The sequence below is a fragment of the Scyliorhinus torazame genome, chromosome 12 (assembly GCF_047496885.1).
Source record: "Scyliorhinus torazame isolate Kashiwa2021f chromosome 12, sScyTor2.1, whole genome shotgun sequence".
Classification (NCBI taxonomy): Eukaryota; Metazoa; Chordata; class Chondrichthyes; order Carcharhiniformes; family Scyliorhinidae; genus Scyliorhinus; species Scyliorhinus torazame.
This window is the reverse complement of record NC_092718.1, coordinates 163,952,313-163,973,892: the sequence shown is the minus strand read 5'-3', so window position 1 is coordinate 163,973,892 and position 21,580 is coordinate 163,952,313. Positions and strand designations below refer to the sequence as shown.

The 21,580-nt window shown below is 47.0% G+C and overlaps 1 protein-coding gene across 2 annotated transcripts in view; it reads left to right on the top strand.

Annotated features, from left to right (window-relative positions):
• The window catches only part of tmem132e (transmembrane protein 132E), a 951,562-nt gene that overhangs the window by 371,966 nt on the left and 558,016 nt on the right, over positions 1-21,580 (top strand). For both annotated transcript variants that reach the window (XM_072469324.1, XM_072469323.1), the window contains exon 3: positions 15,189-15,332. In XM_072469324.1, coding sequence (XP_072325425.1) covers positions 15,189-15,332 — 144 coding nt within the window. The remainder of the gene's footprint in view (positions 1-15,188; positions 15,333-21,580) is intronic.

Below are 21,580 nucleotides of genomic sequence, written 5' to 3'. Positions count from 1 at the left end.
CAGAAAGCACTTTGTTTCGGATTTTACTGTCATAAGGTAGAGAAAGAGCCAATGCCATACCTTGTTTTCTCTTTCCCAAGGCAGTCCACATAACTACTGCACTTCTCCATTGGTCGTACGATTCCTTTTCAGAAAATAAGGGGGGATAGTCACATCCAGCCATCTTTATCCTGGGTTCAGCCATGTATCTTTTTTTTTCCTTCTCACTCACTCCTTGGTTTGATCAGGAAAAGTTGTATCTTTCAAAGCTTCACATTTGCACAGTCACCATTCTCTGCTACCATTGTTAGACATTTTAGTTACCGTTGTATGAAGAGTCAGAAGTCCTGTTCCTTTTCAACAAACACCATTTATTTCACTTGCACAGCCTCTGCTCAAAACTCCAACAACACACCACCTGACCCAAGGGCCACCTGAAGCCCCTTTACATATCAGTGTCAATCATTGGATACTTAACATAAATGAGACAACTAATTGCAATGTCTCTTAATGCACTACTTAACACTTAACCCATTACTGAACAGACCTACCGAGGTGTAAAAAACTATGAAGGATATAGATAGATAGACAGGTGTGAGTATCTGTTCTGATACTTTTGTGTGTCGTAATGTAGGCCAGGATTTTCACTCTGGAGTCTTAAGTTTGGTCGCAGGAGTGGAATAGAGAGTTATTCTGCTGGCGGAGGGGAGGAGGCGCGGGGGGCGAGACGGCTGGCCCCTAATGAACTTACACTGTTCAGCTCATTAATAATAGTCTTTATTAGTGTCACAAGTAGGTTTACATTAACACTGCAATGAGGTTACTGTGAAAAGCCCCTAGTCACCACACTCCGGCGCCTGTTTGGGTACACTGAGGGAGAAATCAGAATGTCCAATTCACCTAACAAGCACGTCTTTCGGAACTTGTGGGAGGAAACTGGAGCACCCGGAGGAAATCCATGCAGACACGGGGAGTACGTGCAGACTCCGCACAGACAGTGACTTCAAGCCGGGAATCGATCCTGGGACCCTGTGCTGCCCAACATATACTTTGCAAGGAGGCTCTCTGCAGATTCTCCTCCTAGCCGTTTAGGAAAAGTGGGAGTTGCTTTTTCCGAGGGATGGCAGCAACCGGCCCTGCCTGGGCAGGGTCGCAGTGGTGGTCAGCACCCATGGGATCTACAGGAAAGCTATCCAGCAGTGCAGAAAAAGGATGAATGTTCATCCTTAGTTAGGGATCCTCTCAAAAGGAGCGATCATAATATGGTAGAATTTAAAATACAGATGGAGGGTGAGTAGTTAAAATCAAACACGAGTGTTTTGTGTTTAAACAAAGGAGATTACAATGGGATGAGAGAAGAGCTAGCTAAGGTAGACTGGGAGCAAAGACTTTATGGTGAATCAGTTGAGGAACAGTGGAGAACCTTCCAAGCGATTTTTCACAGTGCTCAACAAAGGTTTATACCAACAAATAGGAAGGACGGTAGAAAGAGGGAACATTGACCGTGGATATCTAAGGAAATAAGGGAGAGTATCAAATTGAAGGAAAAAACATACAAAGTGGCAAAGATTAGTGGTAGACTAGAGGACTGGGGAATCTTTAGGGGGCAACAGAAAGCAACTAAAAATGCTATAAAGAAGAGCAACTTAGATTATGAGATTAAACTTGCTCAGAATATAAAAACAGATAGTAAAAGTTTCTACAATAGTATAAAACAAAAAAGAGTGGCTCAGGTAAATATTGGTCCTTTAGAGGATGAGAAGAGAGATTTAATAATGGGAGATGAGGAAATGGCTGAGGAACTGAACAGGTTTTTTGGGTCGGTCTTCACAGTGGAAGGTACACAAATAACATGCCAGTGACTGATGGAAATGAGGCTATGACAGGTGAGGACCTTGAGATGATTGTTATCACTAAGGAGGTAGTTATCACTAAGGAGGTAGTGATGGGCAAGCTAATGGGGCTAAAGGTAGGCAAGTCTCCTGGCCCTGATGGAATGCATCCCAGAGTGCTAAAAGAGATGGCTAGGGAAATTGCAAATGCACTAGTGATAATTTACCAAAGTTCACTAGACTCTGGGGTGGTCTCGGCGGATTGGAAATGAGCAAACGTGACACCACTGTTTAAAAAAGGAGGTAGGCAGAAAGCAGGTAATTATAGGCCAGTTAGCTTAACTCCGGTAGTAGGGAAGATGCTGGAATCTATCATCAAGGAAGAAACAACAAGGCATCTGGATGGAAATTGTCCCATTGGGCAGATGCAGCATGGGTTCATAAAGGGCAGGTCGTGCCGAACTAATTTAGTGGAATCTTTTGAGGATATTACCAGTTCAGTAGACTTGTTCGGTAAATAACGGGGAGCCAATGGATGTGGTACATCTGGATTTCCAGAAAGCTTTTGACAAGGTTCCACACAAAACGTTGCTGCATAAGATAAAGATGCATGGGCGGGTAAAGTAGTAGCATGGATAGATAAAGTGCAGAGGATACCGGAAGTCAACAGAGGGATTTTTGATAGGTTAAGTGAATGGGCTAGGTTCTGGCAGATGGAATACAATGTTGACAAATGTGACGTTATCCATTTTGGTAGGATTAACAGCAAAAGGGATTATTACTTAAATGATAAAATATTAAAACATGCTGCTGTGCAGAGAGACCTGGGTGTGCTAGTGCATGAGTCGCAAAAAGTTGGTTTACAGGTGCAACAGGTGATTAAGAAGGTGAATGGAATGTTGTCCTTCATTGCTCGAGGGATGGCGTTTAAGACTAGGGAGGTTATGCTGCAATTGTATAATGTGTCAGTGAGGCCACACCTGGAGTATTGTGTTCAGTTTTGGTCTCCTTACCTGAGAAAGGACGTACTGGCGCTGGAGGGTGTGCAGAGGAGATTCACTACGTTAATCACAGAGCTGAAGGGGTTGGATTACGAGGAGAGGTTGAGTAGACTGGGACTGTACACATTGGAATTCAGAAGGATGCGGGGGGATCTTATAGAAACATATAAAATTATGAAGGGAATAGATAGGATAGATGTGGGCAGGTTGTTTCCACTGGCAGGTGAATGCAGAACTAGGGGGCATAGTCTTAAAATAAGGGGAAGTATATTTAGGACTGAGCTTGGGAGGAACTTCTTCACCCAAAGGGTTGTAAATGTATGGAATTCCTTGCCCAGTGAAGCAGTTGACGCTCCTTCATTAAATGTTTTTAAGATAAAGATAGATAGTTCTTTGAAGAATAAAGGGATTAACGGTTATGGTGTTCGGACCGAAAAGTGGAGCTGAGTCCACAAAAGATCAGCCATGATCTCATTGAATGGTGGAGCAGGCTCGAGGGGCCAGATGGCCTACTCCGCCTGCTCCTAGTTCTTATTATGTTCTGTCGTGCTCCTCCAGTGGCACCGTCTACTCACTCTAAAGTGACATTCATAAAGGCATCAGGCAGTGTAAGTGTGAGTATAGAAGAATGTCAGACAGGAGTTTAGTTTATAGGACTCAGCAGTAAAATATACAGGTACAGAAAGTAATCAGGAAAGCTAACAATATTTATTGCAAGGGGAATCGAATACAATAGTAGGGAGGTTATGCTTCAATTATACAGGGCATTGGTGAGACCATAACTAGAGTACTATGTATTACATTGGCCCCTTCATTTAATGAAAGATATAAATGGATTGGAAGCATTTCTCAGAAGATTTATTATACTAATGCCTGGAATGGAAAGGTTATCCTTTGAGGCAAGACTGGACAGGCTAGACTTGGATCTGCTGGAGATTAGAAGAGGCAACTTGATGTAAACATACAAGATCCTGAGGGGACTTGACAGGGTGGATGTGGAAAGGAGGTTTCATCTTGTGGGAGAGTCTAGAACTAGGGGTTCCTATTTAATGAGGGTCACTCATTTATGACACAGATGAGGGAAAACATTTTTCCCAGAGGGTTGTGAGCCTTTGGAATTCTATTCCTCAAAACACAGTGGAGGCTGGGTATTTGAAATTTTTTAAGGCAGGGGTAGATAGATTCTTGATAAGTGGGGAGGGGGTGAAAGTTTATCGTGGGTACGCAGAAATCTGGCTCTAACCCCTCCTGTGTCTCTCTCCCCACCCCACCCCCAAACTCTTCCCTCTCTCTCTCTCCATCCAGCCTCCAAACTTTCCCTCAGTCCAGCCTCCAAAAACCCCCCTCTATTCCTCCAGTGTCTTTCACCCCGTTCCAAACTCCAGACTTAGAGCCATGGATGCTTCTGAATTGTAGGCCTTCCCAAATCCTCGGCTTCACCAATTCTCCAGGACTGAACCAATGCCCCAGGATCCAATGATGCAGCTAAACTCCAGGTCCTCCATAACTGTTTCCCCCACACCATCCTTAAAATTCACTCGACAGCACCCTGCCCATCCGGGCTGTCTCGACCCCCACACTCACCCCCAAATTCCCAGTACTTACTGTATTGCAATGGTCCTTCTGCCACTGTACGGACCTTTAAAACTGCAGCACAGCTGGATGGAAAATGTCACTTCAGTTTCCAGCCAACCTTGTAAACTGAGATCTCTGGGTGGGAGTGATGGAAGGGGCGGAACAGAAGAGTGGGGGAGAGGGGAAAGGTGGGAGGGGGAGAGGTGGAGCGAGAGAAAGGGGGGGGGAAATCATGGTATCGGGGAGGGAAAAGTGGAATTGGGGAGGAGATTGAGTTGAGGGGTGAGTAAGGGGTTGAGGAGAGGGTAAGGGGTAGAGTGGAGAAGGGTGAGGGGGAAGGAGGCGATGATGAGCGGAGGAGGGTGAAGAGGGGAAGAAGGTGGTCGAGGGGGAATGATAGGTGGAGGTGGAAGGGAAATGGGGGGGGGGGGAGAAGAGGAAGGGTGGTGGGGAAGAGAGTGGTGGCACAGTGGTTTATACAGCTGTCTCACAGCACCATGGACCCAGGTTCAATTCTGGCCTAGGGTGACTGTGTGGAATTTGCACGTTCTCATGATTGTGTGGGTTTCCTCCGGGTGCTCCGGTTCCCTCCCACAGTCCAAAACTGTGCAGGTTAAGTGGATTGGCTTTGCTAAAATTGTGGTTTTAGTTTGCAAAGACTTGTAGATTAGATGGGGTTACGGGGATCAGGTGGGGGTGCTCTCTCAGAGGGTTGGTGCAGATTTGATAGGTTGAATTGTCTCCTTCTGTACTGTCGGAATTCTATGGATTCTGCTGCCTTTCTTTTATTTTCAAATTGCCTCCAATTTTCTTTGCCTCTGTGTTAGATGTGTCAATTGAGGTTAAGTACATACAGGTGAGGGTATTGATTTGATTAAGCTCATATTAATTAGGCTGTCAATTAGTTAATTACTTCATATTTACTTCATATTTGTTTGGTGTTTTTCAAGAGAGTATAAAGAGACAATTTGCCTGTTGGTATAGGTCACTGAACTGGTAATCCAGAAACCTAGGGCATTGCTCTGGGGTTCCAGGCTTGAATCGTGCAGCAGTAGATGACAAATCATCCTGTGGCAGGCTTAGGTGAGCTGAAAACAAAATTAGAATTTTTCTGCAGCTCTGGTTCCAGGATTTTATATCTGGACAAAATTCATTGTGTTGTTCCCAAACGTACCCAAAATGGTGAATTTCAAATCCAAAAAGGAACGCTTACTGACCACCCCGCTGCATGTTTTTTGGTGGCGGAGGCGGCCCGCCAAGGGGTTCTACTAACCCTGTCATTGTCAATGGGATTTCCCTGTGACAGCACCCCTCGTCGCCAGGAAACACGTGAGCCGGCGTGGTATTGGAATTTCCCACCGGCATGATCAGCCGGTAAATCCCACCCTTCATATTTGTTTATTGGTTTTCAAACAGTTTAAGGAGGTAATTCCACTGATATGCTTGATGCTTTCCACGGCCAGTGGGCGAGGCAGTAGCTGAAGTGCATCAGCAGTCTACGAACTGACATTTTAATTTAATTTGTTAGGTTTCTATTAAAAGTTTTGTTTTTTGTAAGTGCCCCTTTAAGGAGCTTTCAATTAGTTAATTAATTTATATGCTTTTATTTGTTTTATATAAGTGTATAGAAAAAGACTCTTCTGCACATCATGGGTACTGCAGGGCCTGGAGTGCATCTTTAACAGGGAACATTATTTTTTAATTAAGTTTTCTTTAAAATTGTCACTGTTCCCTTTATGGGTTGTTCTTTAGTTAATTGGTTTACTTATTTATTTGATTTACTCAAAAGAGTATAAAAAGACACTTCCTCCAGTATATTTGAGGCTGTTTGTGGTCGGTGAGGGTTGTAGGGACTGGAGTGCATCATCAGTCCCAAGAACATTATTTTATTTTAATTGGTTGAATTTCCTTTGAAGCTTAGTTTTTCTTTTTTTCTTACAGTGTGTCTTTAAGGGGATGTTAATTAGTTAAAACGATTATTAGTTAATTTGTTTATCTTATTTGGTATACTCAAAAGACTATTGATGTGGAGATGCGAGCGTTGGACTGAGGTGGGCACGGTAAGAAGTCTTGCAACACCAGGTTAATGTCCAACAGGTTTGTTTGGCGTCACTAGCCTTCGGAGCACAGCTCCTTCATGATGAAGGAGCTGTGCTCCGAAATCTAGTGATTTCAAACAAACCTGTTGAACTTTAACCGGGTGTTGTAAGACTTGACACTGATTGACAGGAGTAGAGTCCGAGGCTATATACCTGCAATATTTCACTCTTTGAATAAATCAATTCCAAGTAAACCGGGTCTCTGGTTTCTTCCTTTCTGATTATCAGGAGCTTAACTCTGTGCCATGTGCGCTTTCCATCATGTGAGGTTTATCAATGAGGTTACGAACTAGAGCTTGGCTGGGCTGCTGTTGATCTGCAACCCTTTGCAATTATTGAATGTCCGCTCCAACTGACAGTGTGACACTGACATTATGCAGTGAAGTCTATTCGATGTCACACATCCAGCTCCACATCAAATGTTAAGCTTTTAAATGCCCTGCAACTTTTGTTTTGGTTCCAAATTTCAAAATTACATGCCCTTCTGTGTTTCTAAGCACATGTTGATATTGTATGTATTTACCTAAATATTGTTTGTTGAGTCCTTTTCTATTCTCATGGGAACACTTGACGAGGTTTCAGTTAAAAAGCTGTACAGATAAATCCATAGTTCATGCTCTATATTTATTGTCCAGAATCAATCATCTACATTACTTATCTTGTGGGAGTTTTTGAGATCAGATATCTTTTTATAGACTTTCTCCAATATTTGCTGAATACATGAGAACATGACCAGTTGTCTGTTATTTCTTCTATGTGCTTCTCGTTGTTTACGTTTGTAGCATGGCGATTCCCTACCTGCCCCACAGCTATGTCTCATTACTCCACAGATTTTAACTCACCTAAGGTCTGCTGCCTATATTCTGTATGTCATAAAGTGCTGCTCGGCTATTTTCTTCACTGACCTATAAGGGCCCACAGTCCTGCATGGAGTCAAATTAAAGAATTTTACCATAATATCTTGCATATCTCCGAGGTGTTCTAGAAGGCAGGAGAGGGGAGCCACCTGGGATGGGCAGGTGGTGTTGGCTGGAGAACCTGCTGGAGAATGGACATGTGGTCAGTGGGGTGGGGGTGGGGGGGTCAGTCAGTCAGATAATAACAACTCGTGTGACAGGTTCTCTGGGTGGGACCCGTTGGATTTTCACCACTGCAGCTGCCACCAACCTCCGCGTTGGTGACTGCTCTGTCCTCGACCACTCCTTCACCTCCAGAGCTTGTCCTCAAAGGTGGTGAGGATCTCTATACCAGCACCCTGCCACCAATCTTGGCCTTCTCCCAGCATTTGTGGGAGAGCTTCTTGTGCAGAGACACAGAGAGGGCATCATTAGTCACATGCGTGGTCCACAGTGGTGGTGGGGGAGTGTGAAGGAAGGGTTGGGCGGTAGAAGGGAGGGGGGGTGAGGGGAGGTTTGTGGGTTGCTGGGAGGGTGGATGCTCGCGTGGTTTTGTGGGGGGCGGGGGGCATTGGTGTCAACTCACCCGTGCTGCCCGGTGTAGGTTGTTGACCTTCTCACTGAACTCCTGGTCACACCCCCCGACCTTATGGCCGCCAGCACGTTGTACCAGGTGGCACAAGCTGCCCTGTGGCTCACCCTCCGGGACTCTCGGGGGAACAGGACATCCCTCCTGGCTCCACGACATCGAGGAGCCTCCCCAGTCTCCATCGCTGAATCGTGGGGCCGGTCTTCTCGGCGCCATGGCTGGGGGCTGATTGGGGTCGACCTTGTTCGTTAGGCGAGCGCAGTCCGGCAAATCGGTTGGTGAGCCTCCGTTTGCGGCGAGAAGCCTCGTAGAGCCTCGTTAAGTGGACCAATTAACGTTGAATAGCATTGCCAGCCTCGCTGATCTGAGTGCTGGGAAGCTTGCAGCAGTTCCCGCTTGCTACAACACTTCGAAATTTTTCTGGGGAATCGCACCCATGGTTTTCTTTTTAAATATTTTATTGGAGCTATTTTGAAATGTATACAGAAAAGAAACGAGCAAACAACAGCAGCAACAGCAAACAGTACACAATTAACACTAGCCTCCCGTACCACCCGCTCCACCACCTTTTCTACACCCAGCCCCCCCAATCTAAACAAAACACAAGAACCACTGCCCCCCCCCGCCCCCTCCCCAGCTGACATATTAATGCACAGCTTCCACCTTGTGGAGAACCCCTCCTCCATTCCTCTTGTGGCAAACGTTTTTTTAGGTGGAGGAACTCTGCCAAGTTGCTCACCCATGCCCCACTTTTGGTGGCTCTGAGTCCCGCCAGCACAGCAAGATCTGCCTCCATGCTATCAGGGAGGCAAAGACTACCACGTCAGCCTCTTTCCCCACCTGCACTCCCAGATTCTTCCACACCCCAAATATTGCTACCCTTAGCTTGGCACCACCTTAACTCCCAAAACCTTCGACATTAAGTTGGCGCACTCTTTCCAGAACCCCTCCAACCTCGGACATGTCCAAAACAGATGGACATGATTCACCGGTTCTCCTAATGCACCATATGGTCAAATGCTTTTTCTGCATCCATTAACGGCATAGTAACACAGTGGTTAGCACTGCTATCTCACAGCGCCAGGGACTTGGGTTCAATTCCGACCTTGGGTGACTGTCTGTGTGGAGATTGCACATTCTTCCCATGTCTGCATGGGTTTCTTCCAGGTGCTCCGGTTTCCCCTCACAGTCGAAAGATGTGCAACATAGGTGGATTGGCTATGCTAAATTGCCCCTGGATGGGGCTGCAGAGATGGGGTGGGGGATTGGGATGAGGTAGGGTGCTCTATCAGAGGGTCGGTGCAGACTTGATGGGCTGAATGGCTTCCTTCTGCACTGTAGGGAATGTATGATTCGATGACACAACCACCTCTACCTTCTGGCCCGTTGAGGGCAGCATTATCACGTTAAATGCAGAGTGTGCACGTTCTCCCCGTGTCTGCTTGGATTTCCTCCGGGTGCTCCGGTTTCCTCCCACAGTCCAAAGATGTGCAGGTTATGTGGATTGGCCATGATAAATTGCCCTTCGTGTCCAATAGGTTAGGTTGGGTTACTGGGGGGGGTTATGGGGATAGGGATGCGTGGGCTTAAGTAGGGTGCTCTTTCCAAGGGCTGTTGCAGACCCGTTGGGCCAGATGGCCTCCTTCTGCACTGTACATTATATGATAAATAACCTTCGAAACTTAGCCGATAGCTGCCGCCCCTTCACGAATCCCGTCTGGTCCTCCCCATCACCCCCGGCGCATAGTTCTCTATCCATACCACCAGCATCTTCACCAATAGCTTCGCATCAATATTAAACAACAATATTGGGAAGTATGACCCACACTGTTCTGGGTCTTTGCCTTTCTTTAAAATGAGCGAGATAGATGCCTGAAACAGTGTGGGAGGATGCTGGCCCCTCCCGTCTTGTTGTACATCTCCACTAACAGGGGCCCCAACTTTGACCCAAACCACTTATAAAAGTCCACTGGGAACCCTTCTGGCCTGGGGCTTTCGTCCCCACACAATCCATCACCTCCCTCAGTCCAATCGGGGCCTCCAGCCCTTGCACCCTCAGAAACTCCAGTCCATCCAGAAACCGCCTCATGCCCTCATCCCCCGTTGTAGGCTCCGAAAAATTTCCGATTAAAATGCCTCAAACACCCCATTTACCTTCCCTGGCCCTTTTACCAGTTTGTCCCCTCTGCCCCTGCTCTGCCAATCTCCTCCACCGCCGCCTGCCTCCTCAGCTGATGCGTGAGCATCCTACTCGCCTTCTCCCCTTACTCGTACACTGCCTCTCTGGCTTTGCGCAGTTGTCCCACTACCTCCCCCAAACCACACTTGGAGTTTCTGCCTCTCCTACTGCAGCACCTCCTCGGGCGCCGCCGAGAATCTCCAGTCCAGGGCGGCATGAGGCGCAGTGGATAGCACTGGGACTGCGGCGCTGAGGACCTGGGTTCGAATCCCGGCCCTGGGTCACTGTCCATATGGAGTTTGCACTTTCTCCACATGTCTCCCCACAATCCAAAGATGTGCAGGTTAGGTGGATTGGCCACACTAAATTGCCCCTTAATTGGAAAAATAATAATTTGAAACTCTAAATTTTTTTTTTTTAAAAAGGAAAAAGAGTATCTCCAGTCCACCGCCAGAATGGCCTCCATTAGCCTCAGCCACACATATTTGCTCTAAAAATCCCAACAACTCCTTTGGTATTGCCGACACCCTCAGAGATCTGGGGCACGACTGGTCCAACATGGGATTCAGCACCTTATTAAAACCAGCACCCCAGGATCAGTTGGTGTGTGTCCAGGCCCAGAATCCTGATCTTTGCCAGGACTCGCCTCATAAACTCCACGCCGTCCCAATTTGGGGATAAATGTTTATCAGCACCATGGGTGTCCCTTCCAAATCTACCCCCAGGTTCCGCCACTCTGCTCATCACGGCAAAGGACACCGTCTTATTAACCAGCACTGCCATTCCCTCGTCTTCATATCCAGGCTCAAATGAAACACCTGTCCCACCCATCCCTTCCTCAGCCTCGTCTGATCCATCACCTTCAAATGAGTCTCTTGCAAAAATGCAACATCCGCCTTCAAACTCCTCAAATCAGCGAACGCATGAAACCTCTTAACCGGCCCATTTAATCCCCGAACATTCCATGAAATCAGCCGGGTTGGGGGTGGGGAGGTGTGAAGAGAGTGTCCCAGCCCTCCCTCCCTTACAGTCAGCCATACCTTCACTTTATCTAGCTCCCCCAGGTGCACACCCCCTCTGAGGCTTCCTAAGATGTCCGCAGCCATCATCCCTTATTCTACTGCACCACACCTATAGTGATCTCTGTATATGTGATCTCTGTATATGTATATACATAAAGGGTTAATGTGTAGTCAGTACAGTCAAATAATCACTAGAGGTCAACACTAACGGGGGTATAAATACAGGCTCAAACTGTTTTCTTGCTCTCTTCGGGTGTGTTGTGACTAGAGAACAGATGTGTAATAATAATATAATAATAATAATAATCGCTTATTGTCACAAGTAGCCTTCAATGAAATTACTGTGAAAAGCCCCTTGTCGCCACATTCCGGCGCCTGTTCGGGGAGGCCGGTACGGGAATTGAACCCGCGCTGCTGGCCTTGTTCTGCATTACAAGCCAGCTGTTTAGCCCACTGTGCTAAATCAGAAAAAACTGTGTAGAGTTAGCTCAGAGTGCAAGTGTAATATTCATAATTCTATCTTTTTATTTTGATAGCTAGTAAAAGTATGAAAGAATCAAAGTCACAAGTTAATTGATTAGTTACTCAATAAATTATTTGTTATTACTGGACGACTTTGAGTATTCACCATCACAGTTCAGAACTTCTCGGCATAAACAAATAAGTAACACTTCAAGTAATATAACAACACCAACACACCGCCATCCTTAACAAAGAGAAAATAAAAGAGAACTATACCCTCCAACACCCTTCACCCCACAACAGATCCCCCACTTCACTCTTGTTTGTAGCCTACCGCTAGCATGGTGACCTCCACTCGAGATAACTGCCTTCCCCGAACCCCCCCAATCCTTCGTACCCGCTCCTCCACATTCCCACTTATTCCCCACAACCCCAATAAACCACATGGTACAAAACATAGTACAAAATCAACCCATAAAGCGCCAACACTCCCCCCATTGATATCTCCATATTCCAAAGTTCTTACAAGTCCATGGTCTCGCAAAAACCTATTCATCTCCTCCGGCGTATCCATGCACAACACCTGGCTATGATATGCAACCCACAACCAGGCTGGTTGCAGCACACCAAACTTCACTACCTCCTTGAACAGGGCCGCTTTGGCCCTGTTGAACCCAGCCCATTGCTTAGCCAGCTCCGCACCAGATCCTGGTAGACCCGAATCACACTCCCTTCCCAGGGTGCATTTCCCCGTCTCCTTTCCCCACTGCAGAATCCTCTCCTTGCACAGATATCTGTGCAGTCCCACCACCATCACCCTTGGCTACCCCCCCCCCCCCCCTCCCTCCTGCCTTCGGTCTCCTCCTCAGTGACCTGTGCACTTGATTCACCTTGGAGGTCAGTTTAAGACTTCCTTCCCCCACCAGCTTCTCAAATATGCTCGCTACATACTTCGTAACCTGCGTTTCCTCAATGCCTTCGGACAGCCCACAATCTCGTGATTCTGCCTCCTCGACTGATTCTCCAAATAGCCCACTTTCTCCCTCAGCTTCCTTTGGCCCTCTGCATAGTCTCTGCCTCCCACAAGGCCAGCTGGTCCGCATGGTCTGCCACTGACTCTTCCACTCTGTGCCTCCAACCTCTGCTCTACTCTATCGATGGCTGCCCGAATCGGTCTGTCACCTTAGCCAGGTCCTTGAAGCTTCCTGCTTCAAAACTCCACCAACTGTTCCGTGGACCACTGAGTGGGCAACGACGCCACAGAGTTCTCCGCCATCTTTCCTTCTGTCACACTTCATGAAACCTACTGGTCTGACTGTTGCCCCTTTACAGTTGCACTCCCTTGTTTTATAGGGCTGAAACATGCCCACCTGAAGGAGAATCCTTAGCTCTGTCTTTGTTCCAGCCGACATACTCGTGAATGGATAACAAGAACCAAACAATTCCGTCTCAAGCAGGAGCCACCAAATGTGCGACCACTCACTCCATGGCCGCCACCAGAAGTCAAATGTAGGTCATTGTTATTATATGACGTGCTTTTGTGGATAACAAAATATGGTTCTAAATTCTTCGGTTGGAATACTACGATTTGGCAGGGACCACATCTCCACTGACTGACCATTTTGCAGCCAATTTACATTCGAATGTACACAATTGGCTGCAGGCTGGACCTCCGCCCCTCACTCAGGAGGAAACCCGGCCTTAGGGAGCTTTTGGCAAAAGTGACTGGCCGTCAGCTCTTCAGCTCTTCAGTCCCTGCAGCAACAGTACTGCAGTGGACAGAAGAGGAAGTTCAATAAGATATCAGAGAGATATATTGTATTATATGTGCAGTAAGCGTTAAAAGTCTGGGTTAGTAGTTGACTGCTACAGTAATGTTTTGGAATATTTTATCTCATCTTAAATTTCTCACATTTGTGTATGGTAACAGCTGTGGAAATATTTTTCTTATTTTCATTTGCAGAGTTGCCTGGATTTTACAACACCACTCTGATGGCAAAATACCTAAGGTGTCTCTGTGAAATACGTTTTGTTTCAATTGTGAAAGAAGCTGCTGTTCACTTAAAAGCTATCCAGCCTTCCTAGCCTGTTGAAATAAAAATCATATTTTATGAAAGGCAATGAACACTCTTTATAAATCAATTTTTTCCAGTTGGCTCAAAGATTTTAGTCCAGCAAGTTTATTGCTTTTGTGTTTAAGGAAGACAGCAGCATTATGATAATTATCTGACCTTGCCCATGGCTCAGATTCTCTGGTCCAGCTGCAGTGAATGGAGTTTTAGCTGAGTGCCAAATTCTCCGTTCTCGCTGGCAGTGGTTCCGGGGTGAACAGAACGAGTTTCCCAGCCTCTGGAATTCTCTGGCCACTCGCTAGCGGCGGAATTCTCCCACCTGCCGACAGCACAGCCCCACGACGAGGGGTGTGTTCAATGAGAATTTCCATTGACATCAGCGGGAACAGAGAATCCTGCCGCCAGCAAGAAGCGCGTCAGCGAGAGGCGCGCCACCTCCCACCACCGAGAAACACTCAGCTGAGAGGCCGTAGAATCCTGCCCTTTCGGACAACAATTACAATTAGCAAAGTACTTTCAAAATTAGCAAAATAGCCTGCTATAATGTCTGCTTCTATTCCTTTTAACCCCATCGTCATGAGGATTTTAGGAAAATGGCATGTTGAGAATATGTAACTTCAGCATTGATGAAAGACTGGCTAGAATTCTCCGGTCGTTCACTGGCAGTAGATTTCTCTGGTCCCACTGGCAGCCTACCCCTGCCTGCAGGTTTCCCGGTGGCGTGGGGTGTCTTCAATGGGAAATCTCATTGATAGCAGCAGGAACGGACAATCCTGCTGCCAGCAAACGGTGCACCGCCTCCCGCTGTCAAGAAATGCGCAGCTGGGAGGCTGGGGAATCCCGCCCACTACTTATAATTACTGGTTTGTCAATCGTGGTGATAGTAAGGAGAGCCATTTGAGATTGATTAAAGTTGTCAAAAAATATTGCTGCTTTTCAGCTTGAGTGTTTCTCTTGGAACCATAGAACCACAGAAAGAGGGTATTCAGCCCATTGTGTTTGCAGCGGCACAAAGCGAAAGTGAGAAAAAACTGGTTGACCATTCGAATCCCACTTTCCAATATCCAGTCTGTAGCCTTGCAGGTTAAAGCACTTTAAGGTGCAGATCCAGGTTCTTTTTAAATTAGTAAAGGGTTTCTTATAGAGTATTTTTAAATTAATAACACTAAATAGATCTAATTGCCAGTCTACTGTATTTGCAGCATTTTCCGTTTTCATCCTATTGTTGTTCACCAATGGCAAATAGAATAATTCCTCATTCCTATGTACGCTGCAGCTGAATTAATGCTTTTCAGGAGTGTGATCTGATTGTTTTGTAAAGTGCACTTCACTATTCTGAGTTCTCATTATGAATGAACAGTATTTTTGCTGCAAATATAATCGTGAATGTTGTGACTGTTAGTGAGTGTATCAGAACTTCAGAGTTATTTAATTTTTTGAATTAATTGAGTTGTCTGACTGCTATTTTATAACGTTTTGCAGGGTAAAGGCCAAGAAAGGAGTAAACCTAAAAAACATGTGGCCCAAAAACCCCGAAACCTGGCAGTTGAGATCAGAGATCTTGAATGGAGGAAAACACTCCACAGCCACAGTAGAGATGAATAGAAAGCAAGCAATAGTATACAGGTGAGAACATTTAACACATACAAGTGGATCTAACATGGCGTTATGCACTGAAGGTAAATTTCCACCACCTTTTCTAATTGCCGGTTGTAAATTTGCTGTAAGAGCAGCAGAAATTATGGAAAAATTGTACTGATGACTACTTTATATGGTTTTTGTGACTCCAAAATTTGTTCACCAAAAATATGACAGATGATATCGAAAACTATTATGGAAACTCATTCTCGGTAGTTGAAAGAATAAGGTCCATCTCTTACCAGATACTGTTTATTTTGTGCTGCTGTTTCACTTTAGGCATGTAAGAATAGGAGTAAACAATTCAGCTTCTTGTAGTCTGTTCTACCATTGAATTGGATCATAACTGATCTGTATCTTAACTGCAACTACCTACCTTGGTTCCATAACACTTGAAAACAAAATATTATCAGTATAGATTTTGAAATTTTCAAATGACGAGCCTCAGCAGCCTTTTGGGAGAGTTCCAGATTTCTATTACCCTTTGTGTGAAGGAGTACTTCCTGACATAATCCTGCTTCTGTCTGTCTGTCTCTTTCTCTTTCGCTCATGCTTCTCTCTCTCTAATTCTTTCATGTGTGCTTCTCTGCCTGTTGTTTTCTTATTTACTTTCAGATGGAAGGTGATGATAGGTCGCATGGTGGGGAAAAGAGTTGGTAATTGCTGCCGTCTCTATTTTGTGGTTGAAAAATATTGTCCTCAGTGGTCCTTTTCCAACCCATGCCCTCGTTCCTTACACCTCCATATTCCTGCTATTTTCTATCAACCTTATACTCCCAATGATGCCTTAATCATCTATCTGTACTGTTTCCTCACTTCACTGTTACGCACCTCACACTCCATATGCACCTACTCTGAATTACCTGCCCCAAACACAGATTTTTAACATGGGGCAGGAGTCTCTAATCCTGAGGCTAAGTGTTGACACCATCGTAAACGCCGTCGCGTTTCCCAATGGCGTCAACATGGCCTCAGGTTCAGCAATTCTGGCCCCTACAGGGGGCCAGCACGGCATTGAAGCGACCCACGCCGCTCCAGCTGCCGATTCCAGCGTCAACTGAGCGCCGCGGTGGCACTAGCGCTAATACGCGCATGCGCAGTGGCTCCTTTCTTTGCGCCGTCCCCAACGCAACAAGGCTAGGGCTACAGGAGTCGGCGCGGAAGAAAGGAAGCCCCCAGCCCGAGAGGCCGGCCCGCCGATCGGTGGGCTCTGTTCACGGGCCAGGCCACAGCGGAGGCCCCCCCCGGGGTTGGACCCAGCCCACAGGCCGCCCCCGGACTCTTCCACGCCGAGGTCCCGCCGGGTAAGCCCACACGTGGACAGCGCCGGGGGGTCTCGTTTCTTTTTGTTACAACCGCTCAGCCCATTCTGGGCCGAGAATCGGCATCAAGCAGAGTGATCCATCAAGCAAATGCTCCCTGCAGTTACTTTGAAGAATCTGGCAACATACAAAATTGCAATCTGAAAACTGGAAGGGCTGATACTGCAGCATAAGTTTTCTTTTAGTCAGTCTAGAGGAGATAACAGAGGCTGGATTCCCTGTTCTGGAGATTAAGTCCCCACGCCGGCGTGAAAACAGTGGCGCTTCACGACGGAAAAACCGTTGTGAAACAGCCACCGGTTCCCTGTTCCGGGATGGGTTCTAGCAGCCAGGCAGCGCAGAGCACCCGGCTCTAGCTGCCGATACGGCCTGGAGAATTGCCGGGTCAGTGGCTGTGCAGGCGCATGGTGGAGGCCTGCAGCGGCTGCGTCATGCTTCATGGTGGATGCTGCTCCCGGACCTAGCCTGCAAAATGGTCCCCGCTTTGGTTAGCTTGCGCGCCCCGGACTGCCCCACCACAGTGCCCCTAGTCCCGAATATGTCCACCTCTGTGACGGCGAGTTCCCGATGGGTGAGACCACACGCGACCCACGCTGTTGGGAACTCGGCCGGTCGGGGGCGGAGCATCAGGGGGCGGGCCTCAGCCAATGTAAGGTAGGGTGAGGGAGCAGAGCATCGCAAAAGCGGCGCCACCCCCCGATTTCGGTTTCATCGGGGATTCACCGCCCTGTTGCCAAACGCGATTTCGGCGGCGGGGATCGGAGAACTCTGTGATAGCTGTTCTTTTAAATTAGAGGCAATGGCCGGGATTCTCCGACCTCCCGCCGGGTCGGAGAATCCCCGGGGGGGAGGCGCGAATCCCGCCCCGACGCCAGCTGCCCTATTCTCCGGCGCCGTTTTTCGGGCGGCAGCAGCATTCCCGCCACGCCGGTCGGGAGCCGTTGACATCGACCCCACCCGGCGATTCTCCGGGCCCCAATGGGCCGAGCGGCCGTCCAGTTTTGGCCAGTCCCGCCAGCGTGAATTACTCACCTCACGCATGGCGGGAAATGGCAGGTGAGTATGCGGGGGTGTTCCTCAGGGAGGGGGGGGCGCGGAGGGTCCGACCCTGGGGGGGGGGGGGGGGGCCACGGTGGCCTGGCCCGCGATCGGGGTCCACAGATCTGCGGGCGGGCTTGTTCCGTGGAGGCACTTTTTTCCTCTGCGCCGGCCCCTATAGGGCTCCACCATATTGCCCGGGGGCCGGCGCGCAGAAGAGAACCCCTGAGCATGCACAGAAATACGCCGGCCATTCTGCGCACGCGCGAACACGCGCCGTCCGTTCGCCGCCGGCTTCACGGCGCCAACCTCTCCGGCGTCCACCTAGCCCCCGAAAGTTCGGAGAATTCCTTACTTTTGGGGGCTGTTGACGCCGGAGGGGTTGGCGCAGGTTTTCCCGCCAGCATGGAGACTTAGTCCCCAGAAGAGAGAATCCCGGCCAATGACTTTAGGTTTTCTTGGAGGTACCAAAGGAGGGGATATCTGGGTATGTAGGCGTGAATATAGGGTTAAAATTGTTTTATCCAACTGCTTCAGATGTAGCCGCACCTACCTTTGTTCATTCCTCCTAAATTTCATTTCTTAACTACATTGCAGAGCATTTTTAGAAATTAAGTAATTCCCAATTGGAGCACTTAACTTGCTTCTTTAAGCCAGACCACAGCAGGAAATTGATTGGGATATTAATGTCCTTTGATAAGAAATAAGAATTTATATTTATAGATCATGGGGGTATTCTCCACTGCCATTAGTGGAGTTCCCAATGCGACAGAGAATCCCGTGTCGGGGAAAAAATGGGATCTGCGCCTGTTTGCAATCCGGTCTCCCTCTGGCAGGGACATCAAGGTACATGCCTCATGACGGCAGAAGGATGCAAATGGGTCATTTTGACGGGATATTAATGGGCTGGACACCGGATTCTCCACAACTTCGTGATGATCCCTGTGGGCCGGTATTCACACGGACGTGGATTGGTGCAAGTATTTGCCAGCCTGGTTCTGATGCAGTGGGCTAAAGGATAAGTATTTAAGGTAGGTGCCCCCAAAATTCGTTGGGGGGCCCCCTACCCCCACAGTGAAAATCCTAACTACGGCCCACCTGGTTGCCCAGGCAGCGGAGATAACTAGGGGTCGTGGGATTGGGATTTCTCCCCGGGACTGGGGTGTCCAGGCATTGACTGCCCACCATGGTCCATGGTTCCATAGAGCAACACCAGCTATATGGCTGCATCCACCTCACCCCTAACACCAGCCTCCACCTCACCAACCCCCCTACCCCGCATCCCACTCCTCCAACTGCACCTGCAGGTGCTGGATGGTTGCTGGAAACCCATCATGAGGTCTCTGGTTCTGTGTCTGCATCGCCAGAATTGATGGGATCGCCTTTTCCAGAAGCCCGAGACATGTCTGGATGGCAGCTAGTCCCTGGGTTTGGGGAGCCCTCTGACTGTCCGCCCCCTCAAGAGTTCTTTCCTCCACGTGATGTACTGCTGCACGTGTGTGATGCGTGCCACATTGTGCCCCAGGAGCCTCTTCACTATAATGCGCAACCGAGGTAAGTGTCGCTGCGATGTTGGTGGGTGTTGAAGCCAACTGTGATGGAAAGTCAGTATCGGCCCCAGACTGGTGCTCCAGTGTCATGAGAATGTCGCTTTAAGAAATGATTGGCTGCTAATATTACTGCAGTGATGTCAGAGTGTGGGTGGAGCTGGGTTGTCTGTCAGCTTTTTACTTTGTTTTAGGCTGTTTGCTGCAGGGTGTGTTTTAGTTTCGTTTTCAGTGTTGGAGCTGAAGTCAGACAGATCAGGTATACTGTTGATCTCTCTGCCATGAAAAGACTATCTCTTGATCATTTGGTGAATTCAGAATAATAAATGTTTTCAGTAGTGACTTTAACCTGATGTGCTTCTGTTAAAGGTGATGCTTTTTGTAAGTCTTCTGGATGTAAAAAGGACAGCGTAAGCATTACTTAGTGTCGCACTCTTTGGGGGTTGTATTTGAATTAATGGTTGCTAAGATGTTCACTGTTTGTTTTAAGAAGGTTTACTTAAGTTCACAGAATAAACATTGTTTTGCTTTAAAAAATACTTTTCCATTTCTGCTGTACCACACCTGTAGAGTGGGCTGTGTGCTCCCCATATCACAATCTAGTAAAGGTTGTGGATCAGGTGAACTCCATGATACACTTTGGGGTTCTCTGAACCCTGGCCCATAACAAATTGGGGGTTCGTCCGGGATAAAAGTCTATCCATTGGATTGGCTTAGTGAACTGAAAGACAGTGAGGGGTGAGCATATTGTGGTTGCTTTTCAGGTGTGGTATTTTAGTTTAAGTAGGGAGTGTGTTGTGGACAATGTCTTTTTCAGAGGCTCTGAAGGTTTTTGGGGTGGAGGTGGTCACACGCAGGACCTTACGGACCGAGACTAAAAGCAGACTGTTAGATTTGGCAAAAACATTGCAGTTAACATTACCTGACAAAATGCGAAAAGATGAGGTAATTATGGTGGTGGCTAAGCATTTAAAGTTGCCTGAGATACAGTTTGACTCATTAGAAAGGGCAAAGATCCAGTTGCAGATTAAGCAACTTGAACATGAAAAAGAATTAAAGCAGCTTGAATATGAAATGAGAAAAAAAGAAAGAGAAAGTGAGATACAGATCAGGGAAAAAGAAAAGGAAACAGAAGAAAGAAACAAAGAAAGAGATGGAGAGGAAAAGGAAAGAGATAGAGAGGAAAGGGAAAAAGAGAGAGAGTTTGAACTTCAGAAAATGGCTATGAAACATAACAGTCAGTTAGAATTGGCAGACATAAAGGGAAACGTAGAGTTGGAGGATAGTGATGAGGATAGTGAGAAAGAGCATCATAGTCGAAGGCTTGGTGGGGATCTATTTAAATATGTCCAAGCATTGCCAAGGTTTGACAAGAAGGAGGTGGAAGCCTTTTTCATTTAATTTGAGAAGGTAGCTAAACAAATGAAATGGCCACAGGACATGTGGGTATTACTGATTCAAACAAAGCTGAGAGGTAGGGCTAGTGAAGTGTTTGCATCACTACCGAAGGAGGTATCTGGGATGTATGAGGAGGTGAGAAAATCCATCTTAGGTGCATATAAACTAGTGCCTGAAGCTTACAGACAAAGGTTTAGAAATTTAAGGAAAGGATTTGGTCAAACATACATGTAGTTTGAAAGGCTCAAACAGAGTAATTTTGATATGTGGAAAAGGGCTTTGAAAATAGACCAAACGTATGAAGCTCTCAGAGAAATTGTGCTTTTGGAGGAGTTTAAAAATTCAATTCCTGATGCAGTGAGAACTCATGTGGAAGAACAGAGGGTTAAAACTGCGAGATTAGCAGCAGAAATGGCAGATGATTATGAATTAGTTCATAAATCAAAGCTTGGTTTCCGACATCAGTTTCAGCCTGTGAGGGATAGAAACTGGGGACATGAGAAATACTCAAGTGGTAAAGGTAAAGGTGATCTGATGGGAGGTAATAAAGAGAGTGTACCTCAGATTAAAAAAGAAATCCAGAAGGGTGGAAAAGAAATGAGAAATTTCAAATGTTTTCACTGTAATAAACTAGGCCATGTAAAGTCACAGTGTTGGTGGTTGAAGAAAAGCACTGGGAAGGCTGATGTGGTAAAACAGGATAAGACAATGGGGCTTGTTAAAGTGGTAAAGGAAAGCCCAAGTGAAGCGAAGGAGGTGCAAAAGATTGTACAGCCTGATTGATAAGAAGGTGCCAGATCTCTTTAAAGAATTTACTTGGGTGGGTAAAGTTTACTCATGTGTTTCAGGAGGAGCAGGTGAAGAAGTCACAGTTTTAAGAGATACGGGAGCTAGTCAATCTTTAATGGTAAGAGATGAGGAGTTATGTAGT